General features: G+C 32.4%; 3 protein-coding genes across 3 annotated transcripts; 1 reads left to right on the plus strand and 2 right to left on the minus strand.

Moving 5' to 3' along the window:
* Window positions 1-256: 256 nt before the first annotated feature.
* Window positions 257-1,539, minus strand: LOC110603425. The gene has a single exon (XM_021741156.2). It carries the CDS (start codon window positions 1,258-1,260, stop codon window positions 649-651), a length of 612 nt encoding a protein of 203 aa, XP_021596848.1. The 5' UTR covers window positions 1,261-1,539; the 3' UTR covers window positions 257-648.
* A 10,744-nt stretch (window positions 1,540-12,283) lies between these two features.
* On the plus strand, window positions 12,284-15,235 carry LOC110602959 (probable flavin-containing monooxygenase 1). Its single transcript, XM_021740579.2, has 5 exons — window positions 12,284-12,743; window positions 12,839-13,079; window positions 14,007-14,185; window positions 14,262-14,611; window positions 14,704-15,235. The coding sequence occupies exons 1-5, from the start codon at window positions 12,300-12,302 to the stop codon at window positions 15,047-15,049; spliced, it is 1,560 nt and encodes a 519-aa protein (XP_021596271.1). The 5' UTR covers window positions 12,284-12,299; the 3' UTR covers window positions 15,050-15,235.
* Window positions 15,236-15,506: 271 nt separating this feature from the next.
* On the minus strand, window positions 15,507-19,002 carry LOC110602960 (peroxiredoxin Q, chloroplastic). The gene is made up of 4 exons (XM_021740580.2): window positions 18,656-19,002; window positions 18,435-18,572; window positions 17,747-17,836; window positions 15,507-15,874 (listed from the first exon to the last, which is right to left on the minus strand). The coding sequence occupies exons 1-4, from the start codon at window positions 18,854-18,856 to the stop codon at window positions 15,656-15,658; spliced, it is 648 nt and encodes a 215-aa protein (XP_021596272.1). The 5' UTR covers window positions 18,857-19,002; the 3' UTR covers window positions 15,507-15,655.
* Between the last annotated feature and the right edge of the window lie 703 nt (window positions 19,003-19,705).

Genomic DNA, 19,705 nt, shown 5'->3' on the forward strand with positions numbered 1-19,705 from the left:
TATTATATATTTTTTTAATGGTTAAAAATTAGAAATTTGATGAACATTCATTAACCACATGAATATATGGCTTGTAAATAAAAAAGGAAAATTTTTGTTTGCTTCCCTCCTTAAATTAAATAGAAGAGACAACCATTTTGTTTGATAGTGAGGAGGCATAGGTTCCTTCATTCAAATATCAAAATCTGATTCTTAGGTTAATTATTGGGACCATGGATATTTAAATAACTTTACATAGTTGTCCATCCACCACACATTTATAAAAAAATTTGCCTCCTTTTGGATTTTTTATTCATTTCACCTAAGATAACAATTACAGAAAATAGAAGCAATTGCACTTGTAAGTTTGATGAAATTGGCTCTTGAGATTTCCAACAATGTTCAACATTTCTGAAAAAGCTAGCATAAACCCAAAAATGGCCACTGTGACCATTGCTATCTGGTTTGGAATACAACATTGCTTTAACATGATTGGCTAATTCAGAATCCAAAAGAGCTAGCTACTGTCTGATTAGCATAACCAAAAATTCAACATTAAGAAATGTTTTGTTTCACAAGATTTGCAAAATCACAGCAATATATTTACATTTTATAAAACTTTCAGACCGGAAGAAGCCTGAACAAAGCTGCTTCTACTTATATTATCACCTACCAATTGCCATACACGTTTCCGTCCCATAATCTAACGACGTTGCCGTTTATCGCCGTCCAATCCTGGTATGTGTACCACCCCATCCCATCCCCCGTCCTTAACTTTAACACTCTCTCCCACCTCTCCCACCATTCTGCTCCACTTCCGCCGTAACAACCGCCACTTCCGTCTACCCACTCCCCAACCGCCGTTAACTCGTCATCTCCCTTCCCATCTTTTGTTTTTTCATCTTCGTAATACTTTACAAACTTCCCTCTCGTAACTCCGTCGACATCTTCATATACCGATGAAAATGAAGCTGGGCTTGCAGATGACGTTGTTGGTGTTGGTGATGTCGGTGCCTGAGTAATTGATTCGGGTTCCGATATTTCAACAACCGGCTTAGGCTCATTCACGTTCCGGACGCCAATGCAATTAGCTGAGGAAAGTGTCTCCGTTTTCGCTGAGAATGTGGAGACTCTAGCAACACCGGCGGTTCTGATTTTCCAGAAGCTGATGGCCGCGGTTATTAGAGCAATCCATGTCCATAGATTATTGACGACTGTAAAGATTCCAAAGCTGAAATAGTTAAAAGCCAAAGCTTCAAGAGGGGACTCCAAGACGTTCATGGTGGTGGGCGGAGGTCCGTTACTGGATGAGCAGGGAAGAGTGTGGTAGTTGCGGCTGTGGAGGGTGTGAAGGAGGCGAAGAGAGAAAGTGGGAATATAAGGGGGAGGTGAGATGAAAGATGAGGCGTCGGATTAAGCAAGAGGTGGTGGGATCTGCTCAGAGATGCCGAGAATCGAGAACCAAGATGCTCATTGTTAAGGTAGATCCAAAATATATACCAAATTCTGCACTCGCGATTTTTTCTAACTCAGAGTACACGTGTAAGGTCAGGAGTGGTCTCGTCTTCGTCCCGTATCCTTCTTTCTATGCTGACCACTACACAGTACGCAAAGAGGAAGGAGAAGGAAAAGAAAGGACAGAGACATAGAGAGAGAGAGAGAGAGAGAGAGAGAGAGAGAGAGAGAGAGAGAGAGAGAAGTGAAGTGCAATAGAAACGTGACTGTGAGGTGAAGGTACTTACACGTGTGAAAAAATAAGAGGCTGTGATGACTGAGTTAATCCAACAGCGTGACATTTACCTTTTTTTTTTTTTTCAAATGGGGATGGGGGATTCGAACCTGAGATCTATCAGGTTTAACCGGATGCACTTACCATCAGGCTAAGCGTGGGAGTGCGACATTTACCTTTCTTAACTCTTTCTTTCTTTCTTTGTGCGTATATCTTGAAGTTATTACACGTTGCGAATGTGTGGCTGAGGCGTGTTAAGGTCAATGGAGCTGTGTTTACATACTCGAATGATGAGTCAAAGCAACGTTCTTGGTGGCATGTGATTCACATTAAAATTAATTAAATAAAATAAATATTTACTGGTAAATATTAAGAACATATTTTTTTAAAGAATGTAATGGATTATTTATTTTATATTTTAAATATAATGTGTTATTCACTTGTATTTCTTTTAACTGAATTATATTTTACAAGTTAACAAGTGATAAGAGATGATTGGTTAATCTTTTATTTTATATTAATTAAATGATTAAAAACTTATGACATTACATTTTCTTTTATTGAGAACTTTAATTTTCTAGTTTTATTATTTAAAATATTTAAGGATTAGAATAGGGTTACAATTTAATAAAATATACAATAATAAAAGCATAAAAAAATTAAAAATGAAAGGCTGATTACAAAGTTTGAAGATTAAATTAGCGACAAATTATTGAGATATTAATAAAAAAAATTAATTAAATGTAAACATTAATCAGACTGGGGCTGAGGGAGTGAGGCAGCACGTGATTCACAGTTTCACACTACAACTAAATTGATTTGATTTAACAGTCTGGCATATCTGATCGTGTCTTTGATTTGGTACGAATACACTCCCAGGAAGCCTGCCGGTGGACCCCCCATACACTTACCTGGGGGGTGGTATCATCCTTGACATAGAAGAAATGTGATCCTTGGGTGTACAGCTTCGCATGGAATTAAGAAGGAGAAGAAAATAGAATTAGTTAACAATGAATGATCGGCCAACACATCTATGTTATTAAAACTTCTTGCATTGCTATTGGTCCATGCAAGCCACACGTTAACGTACATATGCAGAACTTGGAGAAGCAAACATTTGAAACTCATTTATTATTGTAGTTTGTAGGTATTAGAAATGAAGGAGAATAAAATAGTTTCAAAATAGGAAAGTTTTTTTAATTCGGAAGAAACTCTTACTGCCATTCAAGTGCATTTATGTCATTAAACAACATTAAATTTTCAGTCACCAATGCAAATCTGTCGGACTAAATTGTGGTTTTTATTAAATTTTAACAACTTGACATTATATAAAATTAATATTTTAATTAAATTATGAATGGAGTGTATATAAAAATTATTTTTATTTGAGTATAGATAATCGAGAAAGTGAACTGAAACTTTAGGTATATTCAGAAAGTTTATTTTGATTAATGTCCATGGTCTCCCTCCATATAAATAAGTTGGGCCTTAAATCTTGATCCTTATTCATTACGTACAAATTTATATTATATATTATTAGAATTATAAAGTATTAAGAATAAAATTTAAATTAATATTCTGTCTTAATATAAATTTAAACAGTGACAAATATAATTAAATAAAATGTTATTATTAATAATTTATTATTTTGAAAAAATATATAAAATTTTAAAACATAATAATAAATAATAATATTTAAATTAATTGCGGTCAATTAAATGCTAAGTTGGTTTGAGATTAAAAGGACTGGGTCTGTTCTGCTGGTTTAAGAAAGTGAGACTGAGACAGGCCTTGCAATTTTGCAGGCTTCCATATAGATGGTTGGCTGGCGTTCACATCTACTTCTCCAACAAATTTTTACTGCAATTTGTTTTAACTTGATTTATTTTAAATTGGAAGAGTAAGTTCATCATTTAATTTGTATTAAAATAATATTTTATTATGTTAATAAATAATAATAATTTTTAAATACTGTTAAAAATATTTATGTATATTATAATACAAAATAAATTATAAATTGTAAAGTGCAAACGAGTATGATTATAAACGATTTTTTTTTATTTTTTTTACGTTAATATTTTTTAATGATGTAATATTATAAAATATTATTTTGATATATATTGAAATTTCAATGAATGTCTTTCCCAAAAAAAAGAAGAAAAGAGAAAAGAAAGGTCATGGGTTGTTGCTGAAGAAGCAAATTCCTGGCAGTGGCAGGACCGTTTTCGCATTTTCTCACTAACTAAATCAGAAGGAGTTTGAATTTTGGAAAAAAAATACCTTTGAAAATTATATTAAGACAAAATCTGCTATTTAAAAGTTTTAAAGTTATGGCAGATCCTTTTAACTAGAAAGCTTCATTGCATAGTTGGGTTGGTGTGAAATTAAGAACTTCTCTACTAGTATGGGAATAGAGAAGCTCCATCCACACTATTATTTCAATATATATAAATATTAATATTGGGTATAATAGTAAAATCACTGTTTTTTTTTCTAAAAAAAATCACGTAAAGTTAATTTTCATATACAATATTATTAATAATGGCAGTTCAATTTTAGAGTCTAATAAAAATTTACGATTATTCAAAATTAAATCTAGTTAAAAAATATTTAAATATGAAAACTGAAGAGATTGAACCACTTGTAAACCGTTCATAAGAATGCGGCCATTAAAATGTAAAAATTCTATCGCAAATAGCAAACAATGATGGAGAGATAAAAATTTTGTTTCCATCAAAGATAAAATTTTTGTTTTCATAAAAAATAAAATGTCCGGTTTGGAACTAGTAATCAAATCATTCAATGTATTAACTGTCTGAGGATTTTCGAGTCCTTGGCAGTTTCAATACAGGATGATTATTGCTTTCGTCTATCCTGACCTTTAACGGGATGAGCCGTTTCACCGTTATCTATCAAATTAACATTCACAGGAGTGTAGGAAGAAAAATCTGTACCATCATCATCACCCTCTAAAAGATGTTATAAATCTATCAAAGAGCTCTGCATATTCTGAAAATTAATTGAATTGTATGTGAGAAATTTTTTCACCATATAAAAATCATAAGTGACGATCGAAATATTTTTGAAATTTTTAATAGGGACAACAACATTTTCTTCTTTTTTATCGATAGTCAATTGATGTAAATCATTTTTCATAGAAAAAGGAAAAAAAGGAGTTAAGTTTAAGAAAAAAAAAACAAAGCGATAGCATCAAATTATAGAGACTACCGAGGTATTGCAATAAGTAATATAATTATGTTAAGATGGGAGAATTGCACAGGCATAATTAATTAATTAATTAATTAATTAATTAATTAATGTTTTTTTTCTTATTTAGTAGTTGGAAGAAAATTAGTTTAATAATTTTTTGTTAGAAAAAAAAAAGACTATTTGTTAGTTGGTAATACTAGCAATATATCCCTTTGAATATGGTATTATTATTATTATTTGAATTATACTTAAGTTGTAATCAACATTTCACTATTTGTAAGTTTTTGTTTTCATTTTAGGGTTTCTAAAAACATTACAAATTTAATAGTTTCATTAATTTTGACTCAGAAAAATTATTTTATTTCATGCATAATTAAATAGAATTGAATCGGAGAGATACATCTTTTTATATAAAAAATATTAAATTTGAGCGAAATTTAACTTATCTCAAAAACTAATTCAATCATAAAAGTGTATAGAATTTTTATAAAAGACACATTACTCTTATTGCAAATTAATTTAGAATTCAATAAAATTATAAGTTTAACTTTTACGATTTTTCCATATCTGAGCTCTATAATTCTAAAGAAATTTAATAATAATAATAATAAATTTTATATCCTTTGGAAAACTATGATAAATTTGAATTGAATTCAAAGTAGCAACAACTTTGCCGTGGTAGAAGGACTATGTTTTACCTTTATCGAGTCCAAAGTTTGAGTTCTTCATAACATTATTCTTTTCTTTAAAATTTATTGTTTTTAAATTTATTCTAATAATAGAGTGTACATCAAAATTTATTGATGTTAAATTTAGAATATAAAATAAGTTAGTTATAACATAACCCATAAAAAAAAAAAAAAAAAAGAGTTGTTGATGAGAGGTTCGATTTGAATGAACAGAGGCTGAGTAGTCTTGACCAGGGACTTAGCTTCGAAACCATTTACCAGAAAATGGTCAGCAGTGAACCCTGGTTTTGGTAGATTGATGGTTTGACTGGAAGAACACGTACACACTTCCTAATTTTCAATTTTTTCATTTATATTTTTCTTACACAACTGCTTAATTTTCTTACAAACTTCTGAGATATTTCCATTCAACGCCACATTAATTTTTCCAATTGTCTAATTAATTAATGGATCTCTCCTCCTTTCCTTTTCCACGTAGATTGCGCCCACTTGTTTCATTTTCAATTCACGTGCACAGTTATATATATATTCGTCTAATTTAAAATTGCTACGTTGTTTAAAATTAAATAAAATTTTACTAAAAATTGATAAAATTTATATATTAATTTAAAATTTAATTTTTTTATTGACTAAATGTACAATTGTATGCAAGAATTTTTTGATATATTAATGAAAAAACTTACCTAAATCAATGCATCGTCAATTAAATATACAATATGTGAATTTTAAATAGTTTTTTACCGAAAGATTTATGTTCTTTTATTTTAAATTTAGAAAAAATTACCTTTTAATATCTGAGGTATAGCGTAATTAACGAATTCATTTCTCTATTTTTAGAACTCAATACTTTCGTTCCTGAAATTTAATTCCGTCAAAATTAAATGTTTTTTTGTAAAAAATGCCGTGAGTAACAAAAAAATTAACTGAATTACTCTTTTTAGAATCCAACACTTTAGTTTCTGAAATTTAATTCCTACAAATTTATAGGTCCCTCTCTCAAAGAATTAAAAAAAAATATGTTTTCGTCCCTAAAATATTACATAATTAATATATTTATCTCTTTATTTTTCGAATTCAATACTTTAGTCCCTGAAATTTAATTTCGTCAAAATTTAAGAAAGAAAATCTCAAACTCAATCTCTATAAACAAATAAAAATTTCAATAAATTTAAGATTCCAATTCAGTAAAGATAATAAAAATTAAAATATACAAAATTTAAATTATTAAAAATAAAAAGTTAAAACTCAATATAAATTGCTTTTGTGATGCCATTAGCCGTCGATCACTACTCGCCATTTGAAAAATTTATTAAAACATTTCTAACATTTTAAAAAGTTTACTAGTTATACTTTTCGTTAATTTTAGTCATTAAATATTATAAAAAAATCTAAAATACCCTTCACATGGAGGGACTAATTAGTAAATTTTTTAATAATTTGACTGGCCAACTAATATTTTTTTCTAAACTATAGGGACTAAATAGTAAAATATTTAGTGATAAAATTAATAGAGGAACTAACTAGTAGACTTTTTAAAATGTTAGGGACATTTTAATATATTTTTTAAAATTGAGAGACTAAATAGCAAGTTTTTCCATATTATAGGAATTAAATAGTAATTTTTATTTTATTATTGATAATAGTATTTTTGGGATTATATTTATTTTCTTTCCTTTGACCAAGTGAAAATCATTAACTTAATAGAAATTTTTGACGGAGAAATCTTGAATTTTGACGGAATTAAATCTTAAAGACGAAAATGTTGGATTTTAAAAATAGAAGGATAAATCTGTTAATTACACTATACTTCATAGACTAAAAAGTAATTTTTCCTTAAATTTATAATAAATTGGTATTAAGTAAAAAATTATTTTTCTATAAATATAAAACCCTGTTTGTTATGTTTTTTATTAAATTGAAATTTATCCATAGAATTTAATTATTTTTATTCATGAAAAATTCATTTATTTGAAATAAATTTAATGAACTGATATGGTGTGAACAAAATTTAATCTCATTTCAGTGGACTTTAAAATATAAAATATAACTTTTTAATTAAATTCTTTTATTTATAAATAGTGATGGAGAAAGCAAAATAATAAAAAGAAAATATTTTATTTTTCCACTCTTTACTTAATTTCCCTAGACTATACTTGGATCGATGGATGAAAAATTAAAAGGAAAGAAAGAAAGACAAAAAAAAAACTCTCTTACGTACTTTTCCTTGTTTGAAAAGGCAAAGAAAAGAAAATAATATCATTCCTTGAAATTACTATTTTACTCTTTTAACTCCAAACAAAATATAAAAGATAAAGAACATGCAAATAATTTTCAATTAAACTGAAGTTTTCCTTCATTTTCTCTCTAAATTAGAGTAAAATAATTAAATAAAATTTATTTTCCTTCTTAATTGCTTTTCCCTTTTCCAAACAAAAGTGTTAATATCTTTAATTTATTTTATTTCAATCTAACTTTCCCATAATCTAAATATTCTGTAAACTAGATTAAAAAAAATCAATTTAAAAGTTATTTTTAAAATTTGGTAATTTTATTAATATTATTTAAATTTTTATATATAAATATTGTAAATACTTTTTGTATCTAAACATTGAAAAAATAATTTTTTTGGATACATTTTTCATATATAATTAATTATTTTATTGGAAACATGCTGGCTCTCAATGTGAACACATATCTATTTGACTGAAATTGTAATACCCAGCTAGACTCCGGTATCGAAATTCCTACCATCCGGTGGAATCTCAGGTGTCGGAAACCTCTAGAAGGGTAAAACCATGTTTTCATAAAATGTTTTAATGTATTTTATGGTTTTAAGCAAGAAAGGAATTAAGTTTTGAATGAAAAAGACCAAGAAGGCATTTCCAGGTTCGGCCGCCGAACATTGGATAGTTTAGGGGGGCAAGTTAGGCTTCCGAAAGTTTCAAAGGTTCGGCCGCCGAACTTGCATGAGTTTTGGAGGCACTTTAGGCTGCCGAAAGGTGATCTGACAGCCCCTATAAAAGGGCTCTATGGCCGAAACGGGCAAAGTTTTCTCCCCATTTTCGGCCACGGTGAGTTATTGCTCTCCCATGGTTCGTTTTTGATGTTTTTCCTTCGATCTTTCACGTTTTAACAAGCTTTATGTTGATTTGAAGATATTTGAGCAAAAGAGCAAATTTTGAAGTTTGGAGACCAAAGAGTTGAGATCTCTCCCATCTCCGAGCTAGGATCGTCTCTCCTCTCGTTCTTCAAGAGGTAAGAGTAGATCCATAGTTCATTTTATGTTTTAAGCAAGTTTTACGAAGTTTCTTGAGGTAGAAATGCATGTGTAGGTTTATGATGAGTTTTTGGTTAAATGTGTGTTTATGAACAATGTATGTTGAATATGCATGTTTAATGTGTTTTGGTTGGGGTTTAAGTTAGTTTGAGACCCCTATGTGCTTGTTGGCTTGAGTTTGCTTGTTGTAGAATAGGTAAATGCATGTTGAATGAGTTGGGAGGCTTTTATGCATGTTGGAGCTGAGTTTCTGCCCTTTGGGAAGAACTCAGGTTCGGCAGCCGAAGGTTCTTTCGGCCGCCGAACCTGCCTGTGGTAGCATGTATCGGCTGCCGAACCCTGCCCCCGAAAGAGGACTTTCGGCTCTGAAAGGGAGTTTCGGCAGCCGAAGGTGCCGCCGAACATGCATGAGTTTCGTCTCTGGAGGGAACCTTCGGCCGCCGAAAGTGCCGCCGAAGGTGCATGACTTTCGGCTCTGGAGGGCCTTTCGGCCGCCGAACCTGCCGCCGAAAATGCCCTGTTCAGCCCTCCTTTGCATGATTTCTATGATTGTTTTAAGGTGTTTTAGGGGGGTTTTTGGGGAGTATTTTAGAGTCATGTTTATAGATGTTTGGTCCCTCATTTGAGTCCACCTGTGTAGGTTTGGACCCGAGGAACCGAGGACCTCAGCAGTGAGATAGCTGCTTCAGAGTCATTAGAGCTTCAGCCAGAGGTGAGAGGAATAACTCTTATGTTTTAAAGTAAATAATGAATATTTCAGCATGATTCACGCATCATGGATACCATGTGATATGTTAGGGTGTTTGCATTAGTATTCACGAATATGTTGCATTGCATATTATGTTGTTGATATGGATGAATGTTGAGTGATCCATTAGCCCTCGTATTTTATGGCATGATATGATGATGATAAGGTATGGAAGTCCAGCAAGACCCATTCTACGTCCCTGGCACTATGTAAGAGAAAGTCCAGGAAGACCCATTCTACATCCCTAGCATCTTGGAATGTTATATTATGTTATGTAAGAGAAAGACCAGGACCCATTCTACGTTCTGGCACTATGGAATTATGTAGAGGGCTATTGGTGACAAGTTCATCCTTTATGTGATATGTTTGTGATGTGATGCATTTCATGGAAGTATGGACTTTAAATTTAATGTTTTACTATTCTGCTCACTGGGGTTTTTAACTCACCCCTCTCCCTTAACCCCCCAGATTTGCAGGTACAGGGTAGACCAGGAGGTCAGCAGGAGTAGAGTTATGTTATTGTAATAGCTAGTTGTGGACATGAATATGATGTAATGTACTAATATAGTATAGAAATGTAATGTAATAATGCTTATGGAAGTTAGAGTTGTGCTTGACCATAGTATTGTGTTAATCCATTTCTAGTACATGATCTCAAATGTTTAATAATGATTATGTATATGAGTTTGTGCATGCACAGGTTAAGAATGAATGAAAGAAAGAACGAATGAATGATTCAATGAGAAAGTTTTAAATTTTTATGTAATTGTTGATCATGTATGGGATTAAACAGGTATTCAGGATGAATGTTTGGCTTGCTACGGGTCCCGGCGGCCTTAAGCCGATCTAGATCCTAGCGCCGGTAGCGATCCGGATTCCGGGTCGTTACAGAAATCTTAGTCTATAATAATAAAAATAGAAATAGAAATAGATAAAAGTTACTGATTTTGTACTCACAGGTCCGGTTGTAAGTGTATTTAAATAAATCTGAGAGATCTCAAATTCTATTTTGCAATCTCCAATCCCATTTCAAAAAAAAAAAAAATTATTGCTTATTAACAAGTATATCCATACAAACACTTGTCACACGTGACACATATTTATGGTCTGATTAGATTTAATAATCGAAAAAAACCTACCTTGATAATATCGAATAAGTTGTACACGATTTAATGCAATCAAGTAAAATATCGAGACACATGTGGTCGTACTTGACCTAATGCAGCCAAGGTAGAATATTGACCTTTTACATATTGGTCGTTTCATTGGAATATCACTAGAATCATAAATGTATGTACAGTAAATTATATTAATGTGACGTACACAATAGATAGAGTATGTCTAGTCAATTTCATAATTATTAATTAACTGTCCATTATTAAAGAACTGTCTAACATACCTATAAAAATTGTTTCTGCCAATTTGATGGAATTTAACATAGAGACGTCAGAACGATATATAACATTGATCCAATCCAAAAAGAGAACATTCTTAACTCCCCTGTATTGCCTCTTTAAAGAAATTTTGACCTCTCCAAATTGAATACATGGTTCATTAAATCTCCATTACTCCTTGTATTTATTGTATTGAACTAGTCACAGTACTTTGATTTTCTTACTAAATTGAATTATTGTTCAGACCTCCATATATGGAATCATGATTTATTATTTAAAAATTTGGGCAATTGTTTAAGATTTTTCAACTATAAATTAGTAATAATTTATTTCTTTCCTTTAAACTGAAAATTTCATGGACTTATTTATATATAAGGCATCATCATTCATCATTATAGATGAACAATATAAAAGAGGGAAACAAGTAATACAATTTCCTGGAATAAATATTTGGTAAGGAATTGCACATGCATTGGCATGTATGTGCATGAATAATATTAGGGTTTTTGAAGATACAGAGAAGTTCACAAAAACCTTACTTTAATCTTCATCCAGAAGCCCAATCAAACCATGAACTTGCAGAAATTTCCACTCAACATCTAATCATTTTCCCACAATTACTAATAACAATAATAATATTATTAATTACTATTCTTTTCTTAAAAATAGGACCACTTTATTTTTCATATGAATTAAAAAATATTATTAATAAATTTGAAGCAATCCAGTGCGTTAAATATATTTGAATAAATTTGAAAAATTTTAGTTCTATTTTTTTAATTTTTAATTTCCATTTAAAAACAAAAAATTTAAAGTCATAAATTTTATATTATTTTTTCTAATGTAATAACTTTACTTTTTCAACGCCTATTAAATAACCCTTCGTTTCCCTTGATTCACTTTAAAAAAAAATTCTTATAAAATTATAGATGATTTTATTTTTTTATAAATAAAAATTTTATAAATTAAAACAAAAAAGGAATTCCTACCTTATAAAGAAGAAATTTGATATAAAAAATTAAAATTCTGGTAAAATCTTTTATCGAAGTAAGTTAATCAATACATTGCTTTTTTTTTTTTAAAAAAAAAGACAAACTTATCTTTATGGCCTGGAGAAGTAATAATAATAATAATAATAATAATAATTAGAAATAGTCACTACGTAGGCTCCTACGCAAAGTCCATGGACGTGCCTGCGCCTATAAATACCATGCACACATCGCACCTTAAACTCATCTCTTTCTTCTGTGCAAACCCTTACAATACACCAAACATGGCAAAGCAAAGTGACCTTTTGGTCTCAAAAATTGGCATTATCGGAGCTGGCGTGAGCGGTTTAGCTGCGCTTAAGCAGCTTTCCCACCATGCTCCGGTGGTTTTCGAGGCTTCCGACTCTCTCGGTGGCGTCTGGAAAACTTGCTCTTACCATTCAACCAAACTTCAGTCCCCTCGTTGCGATTATGAATTCGCTGATCATCCTTGGCCTAACAGAGATGATCCAAGCTTTCCTTCTCATGATGAGATTCTTGATTACTTGAATTCTTATGCTGAGCGTTTTGATCTGTTTAAGTACATTAGGTTCAATTCTAAGGTGGTGGAGGTCCAATTCATCGGTGACCGGGAAACCTCTGAATTTACTTCAAAGTATGGAAGTCTCCTTCCGGGTCAGCCGGTGTGGAAGGTGGCCGTGCAAACCGATCATTCAGACACCATTCAGGTAGTCTTTATTTCTATTTTAATTGATAATATGCATGAGCATGTGTTTTGGATAATGAAAACTGATGAATTTGGTTTGGTGGGTTGTTGATATAGTGGTATGCCTTGGAGTTTCTTGTGATTTGCATGGGAAAATATGGTGATATACCTAAGATTCCTAATTTTCCTATAAATAGAGGCCCAGAAATTTTCATAGGAAAGGTCTTGCATTCGCTTGACTACTGCAAACTTGATAGGGAAGCTGCTGCTCAACTTCTCAAGGGAAAGAAGGTCGCCGTTGTTGGCTTCAAAAAATCGGCCATTGATTTAGCTTTGGAGTGTGCTCAGGCAAACCAAGGTATATAATCCAATCCTACTTGTTTTCTTTGTCATTTGCTACCGCATACTTGACATGGAGAATATAAAGATTGTTTTAATTTTCCTTCCTTATTCTATTAAAAAATTTGTTATTGATTGAACCCAGATCTATTCATTTCTTTTTCTTTCAAAATTTTTATTTAGAATGAAAGTTTATTTTTTTAATTTATAAAATTTTCATTTAAATAAAATCATTTGTAATTTTATAAAAAATCATTTAATTCTTTTTCTTATAAAATTAATTATGACAGAGGAAGAGTTTAAATTATGAAATACAAAACACTAACAGATTTAATTTAATTTAGTGGCGAGTGTATCTAAATAAATTTGAGAGATTTCATGTTCTATTTCATCTCTTAGATTTTCATTTTAAAAAAAATTATAGATATAAGATTCGTCTTGTATCACATGCACGTGATGGACTAAATAATATTTCAAATTTCAGACCTTATTAGTTTCAAATGAGTTAGAGATTTTGATGGTTTGTGTTCCCTTATTATGTCTGAAAGCGAAAAGGGCAGATATTGTCGTCAAGTGTCATAATTATTAAGGAACTGAAGAATAAATGTCGGATTTTAACAGCACACCATGTATTACCAGATTTAAAACACAGAGTACTGCGTCATGTTTGGACTTTCTTCGATCTGCACGCCCGTTTTCAACAATTCACAATTGTATGTTATTTGGGTTTCCATTTTTTTGACTATGCATAATTGCATTTCATCAAACATATCAATATAGCCAAAAAAAGGAAAACTTCTTCCACCACAGAAAAATAAGTAAAATCTTTTTGCAAGCTTTTTGGCTTAATTGACTTAAATATGATTATAATTATTGATTATTAATAATTCTTCTTAACTCAGCTGACTCTGGCAATTTGGGGCATGTTTGTTTTAATATCTTGCAGGTCCTGATGGGCAGCCGTGCACCATGGTTGTGAGGACCGTGCACTGGACTGTTCCTCATTACTGGGTATGGGGATTGCCATTTTTCTTGTTCTTTTCCACCAGATTTTCTCAGTTCATCCATGAAAGGCCTAATCAAAACCTCCCCAAGGCCCTGCTCTGCCTTCTCTTCTCTCCAATGGTAAGTGATATTTCACACACCCCATCATTTGTTTTCAAAAGTTTGAAAGTGCTAATTAATTGTGCTCAATTTGCAGAGGCATGTTGTTTCCAAGTTCATAGAGTCGTATGTGCTCTATAAACTTCCTCTGCAGAAGTATGGATTAAAACCAGATCATCCTTTCCTTGAAGACTATGCTTCATGCCAGATGGCTATCATGCCGGAAAATTTTTTCCCCCAGGCTGATAAGGGCAAGATTCTGTTTAAAAATACATCAAAATTTGGGTTCTTTAGGGAAGGACTTGAATTTGAAGATAATACTAAATTGAAGGCTGATGTTGTGATTCTTGCAACTGGTTACGATGGAAAGAAAAAGCTCAAAAATATCTTACTAGAGCCTTTTTGTAGTTTATTAGAGTATCCTTATGGAGTCATGCCCTTGTACAGGTAACCTCCATGTAACAGCAAATTCTCCTTAATCACAAGAAGTTTCAGAGAAAAAGTATGGATACTGATAATCTCACTTGTTGTCTGAGCAGGGGAACCATTCATCCACTGATTCCAAACATGGCTTTTCTGGGTTATATAGAGAGTGTTTCGAATCTTCACACTGCAGAGCTGCGTAGCATGTGGTTGGCAAGACTTGTTGACGATAAATTTAAGCTCCCAACTGTGGAGAAGATGCTTGAGCAAGTTTCAAAGGAGATTGAAATTATGAAGAGGACAACCAGGTTCTACAAAAAGAAGCATTGCATCTCAACTTTTAGCATCAACCACAGTGATGAAATCTGTGAAGAAATGGGGTGCTGTTCCTGGAGGAAGAACAACTTGCTATCTGAAGTATTTAGCCCTTATGGCAGTCAGGACTATGAGAAACTGGAATAAATGGTCTACTACAAGCACATAAATTTCTTATGCCATTTTTTATTTCTAGATGCAATAAGCACATTAGTGCCCTAATGGGTTTACATTTAGGTGGGTCCTTAAGCAAAAGAAGGAAACAGCAACTGAGGAAAAAAAAAAAAAAAGAACTTATCATGTATGAGTATCTAAGATATATACCAATAAATTGCCATTTATCACCCATGAAAAGGGAAAACTATTATACAATTCACCTTAAGTTCAAAAAGACCATCCATCTAATTTAGAAGAAGGATGCCGAAATTCGAGAACACAGATCATTTAATACTGCAAATTCAAGAAAATGATCCTTTGCAGTTCCCAGCAATAGTCTATTGCATGATGTCCCATTGAACTTTACAAGGCAGGCCAAGCAAACATATTACTAAGCTAAAACAAGTGGTTATCTCTTTTTGGTCCATAAAATTGACGTTTTCAGCTCTAATAAGAAATTGCACTTCATTCCTTGTGAATGTATATATATGTAAATAATGGATCCAACAAATAACCTATAGAAGGACTTGATCAGTGCCAAGAGAACAGATTAAGGGGAAGGCTAAGATAAAGGCAATACAACATAGAATTAAAGGTTCAAAGGCTTTGAAGTAGTTTCAGGGTTTCATCAATATGCTTTTCAGGTTGGAACTGGTTGTTGTAGATGAGCTGAACCACACCCTTCTTGTCAAGAACATATGTCTGTCTCCCAGGTAATGCTCCAAACAGATCAGATGGAACACCCCAATCTTTTCTTACTTTGTTTCCTTCATCGCTCAACAAAGTAAATGGAAGTCTGTATTTTTTTGCAAATGCCTGTAATGATTTCAAGTTTTTCCATCAATTTTCTAGCATGATTGGTATTAGTTATGAGCTGCAAACTGTCTGTTCAACTGCTCAAGCATGTTGTAAAATTAAATTGTGAGCTTTATACTTGGCAATGTTGATTGTCTCATAAAGCAATAGCTAACTAAAATATCAATTGAGTAAATGTTGGTATGATTACTTCCATTATGCGATATGAAAAAGGCATAAGCTTAATTCTAATGGTTTAGGCCTTTGACACAGATCAGTGCAGATGTTTGTTAAATTGCAGTCTTTTATCTCCTGTGAGCTGTGGCATTTATTATGTGTTGCAAGATAACAGAACCAGCATAAAAGAAAGGTCACATATTACTGCAAATAACAATGGCTAACACGTATGCATAGCTAATTTGGGCTTTTGCCTAGTCAAACCACAAACAATGAGAGGAGACGAGATTAACTACTGAGTGAATGTCAATAACAGGTCTATTTTATGGGCATAACTGATGCAAAAAATTAATAATTCAAGACTGTTATAAGTTATAGGAAGTAAATATGTTAATATAGGAATTAAATATTGATAGATGAATCAGTTACTTAATCTTAAGATTGTATAATTATAGACTTTATTTTCCTTCATGTTTAGATACGGTCTCTCATCTATAAATAGATTGTAATATCTATTGAGAATAACAACAATAAAATATTATATTTTTACATGGTATCAGAGCCTGGTTGGGTCAGACAAATTGTGCGGAGCAAGTGGGCCTGCGAGGAAAGGGCTACCCACGTGAGACGAGGTGGAGCCGTCCAAGGTACTAGCGAACCACAATACCCAAGGGTTCGATCTTGATTTAGCAATTATATTCGATTTAGTTGCGATGAGGACGTCGCACATTTAGCAGGGTAGAGTGTGACGTTCACCTACTAGCTTGTGGATTCCGTCCAACATTTGGAGATTTAGGACTCTATTCATTTTGGGTTACCCATAAAAGGGTAACATTTGGAGACTTAGGGCTCTGTTCATTTGGATTACCCATAAAAGGGTAACATTTGGAAATTTAAGACTCTGTTCATTTGGGTTACCCATAAAGGATAACATTTGGAGACTTAGGGCTCTGATCATCGGGTTACCCATAAAGGGTAACATTTGGAGACTTAGAACTCTATTCATTTGGGTTATCCATAAATAGTAACATTTGGAGACCTAGGACTCTATTTATCGGGATTACTCATAAAGGGTAACATTTAGAGATTTAGGGTTCTGTGCATTTGGATTACCCATAAAGGGTAACATTTGGAGACATCGGGCACTGTTCATCGAGTATTGTTCACAGGAACTGTTCACGGGTTCCGTTCTTCTAATCCTTTGTTTATTTTGATTGTTTTGGGTTGGTTGTTCTTATAGCTGAAATTGATTATATATGTAACAAGTTGGGCATTATTAACATTTATACTCCAACTTGAGGGGGAGTGTTATAAGTTATAGGAAGTAAATATGTTAACATATAGGAATTAGATATTGATAGATGGATCACTTACTTAATCTTAGGATTGTATAATCATAGACTTTATTTTCCTTCATGTTTAGATACGGTCTCTCATCTATAAATAGGTTGTAATCTCTATTGAGAATAACAACAACAAAATATTATATTTCTACCATGACCTTTTCGGTGTGCAAATTAACTAGCTTTAGCTCAGTTGCTGGACTTAACGTAGAAGAATGCTAGGAGTTTAGGAATGGTTACAAAAACTCAGGCTGGTAAAGATAATTATTATCTCATTCTTAAGAGTTATTATAATCCAGCTAAAACTGTAAAGATACAAAATTTTTAACACTAAACATGCTTCAAGAAAAAAAAAAAGATGTTTTTCTGTTACCTTGTGTGATGATGTATCATCACCACTGATTCCAACAACCTCAGCTCCTGCTTTCTTAAACTTCTCATAAGAATCCCTGAAAGCACAAGCCTGCAAAGATATCACCAGTTTAGCATCTGCATTGCCTGGAAAGATGCCTTTTCTTGATGTATGCTTCAACCCATATTCTATTATAACTTTATAAGAATAATTTGTTATTTCCATTATCAAAGACGTGAAGTTTGTAAATTGGCCAAATACATCTCCACACCAAAGACTATTTGGGATTACCATATTGAATCCCTTAATTTTATTTTAACCTATTAAACACCCAACTCATAAAAATCAAAATAATTTAAAACAAAATCATAAAATAATATTAACTAAATACAAATCAGAATACAAATTTGTGTTCTGGTATGAAATTTGTTGCTAGTGTTCTCTATTGCAAAACCGGTGACAAAGTGTGAGACGGTGAACTTGGTAATCGATTGTTAATTAAGGAGATGACCAGTAGTTCTAAGTCCGACCAGTTGGGAAGGGATGAGGGCAGTAGCATGGCCTGAGTATAGAACGAGCGTCTGTAAATTTAACCATCACGGCTTAAGATGACGATGATAAACAACCTTTTTCTAGCCTACATTAATACACAATCCTTGCTTGATTCCCCAAAAATTAAAGCTTAAGCTTTAAGGCAATGGAAAAATACCTGTTTAGTGCAGCCAGGGGTCTCATCAGCAGGGTAGAAGTAGACAACCACAGGCTTCCCTTTGAATTTTGAAAGACTCACATTCTTCCCATCCTGATCTTTCAATGTGAATGAGGGTGGTACCTGCCCTTTGTTTACCTGAAAAAAGGACACACCCACAACAAATCAACCATGAAAGTGAATCACAGCAGCAGAAAAACTCCCAAATGGACCAAATGTACCTTAGCGAAAATGGCAGTCTTGGCTGGAAAAGAAGATGGGGTTGAAAGAGAAACAGAATGAGAAACCTTAAGACCAAAAAATTGAGAATGTGATGGTTTAGACAGAAGTGGGAGATGTTGAGAAGAGTAAAATTGGGGAGTGGGTTTCTGAGCAGGAAGCAGAGAGGGGAGAGAATAATTAGGCAGAGAAATGGAAGCCATTTGAGAGAGAGTTCTCAAGTTGGAAGCTTTTGGCTATGGCAGGTTGAATTTTGGGGTTAAGTGGAGGAAGATAAGAAGCGGATTTGCTTACTGGGGAAGAGAAGGTTGCAAGAAGATGTGCCATTGATTGGCGTGGGCGATTGCTGACCCCAACCTTCTCCTCGTTGTTGAGCTCACGTGGCTTTGATAGATGTATGGGTGTTTCCTTCATGTTAAGCATTTTGTTTTGGTAGATTTTCAATGTTATACTTAAAGATTTAGCCTTTAATTAATTATCTTTGTTCCTAGAAAAAAATTATAAATTTTGTTCATGCTAATTTAATTCAATTCATTTATTTTTTATTAATTTCCCGTTTGAAAGGTAAGAAGTCATTTATTTTTAGTTTATAAAATTTTTATTGTTTAAAAATTAAAATTAAATTTTTTTTTTTAAGTCAAGAAAATAAATATTATTATCTTTGGACTATAATGCTCAAACAGAAATTTAGGCATATCAATCCAAAGTTTAAAAAAATCAAAACGAATAGACCGTCTTGCTAAGCAGTCTTATTCGCACTACGTCTAATCCAGCATAATGAAATATTTGGACAAAAAAGTATAATATCTTTACAATCCGAAATAATGACGCCAAACTCAGAAAAATTCTCCGAATTTGAGCGAAATACAGAGAATAAAATTTGACTATCAATGAAAATACCTCCAGCCTGCAGGAAAGCAATACAAACATACATTAAACATTGACGCAAGGCCAATGCCTCAGCAATAGCGGGAGAACCACAACTCTCAGTATAATCAGAAATTACAATTGAAAAAATTCCTTCAGTATCTTTGAACACAACACCAAATCCA

This window comes from Manihot esculenta, chromosome 16 (genome assembly GCF_001659605.2).
Source record: "Manihot esculenta cultivar AM560-2 chromosome 16, M.esculenta_v8, whole genome shotgun sequence".
NCBI lineage: Eukaryota > Viridiplantae > Streptophyta > Magnoliopsida > Malpighiales > Euphorbiaceae > Manihot > Manihot esculenta.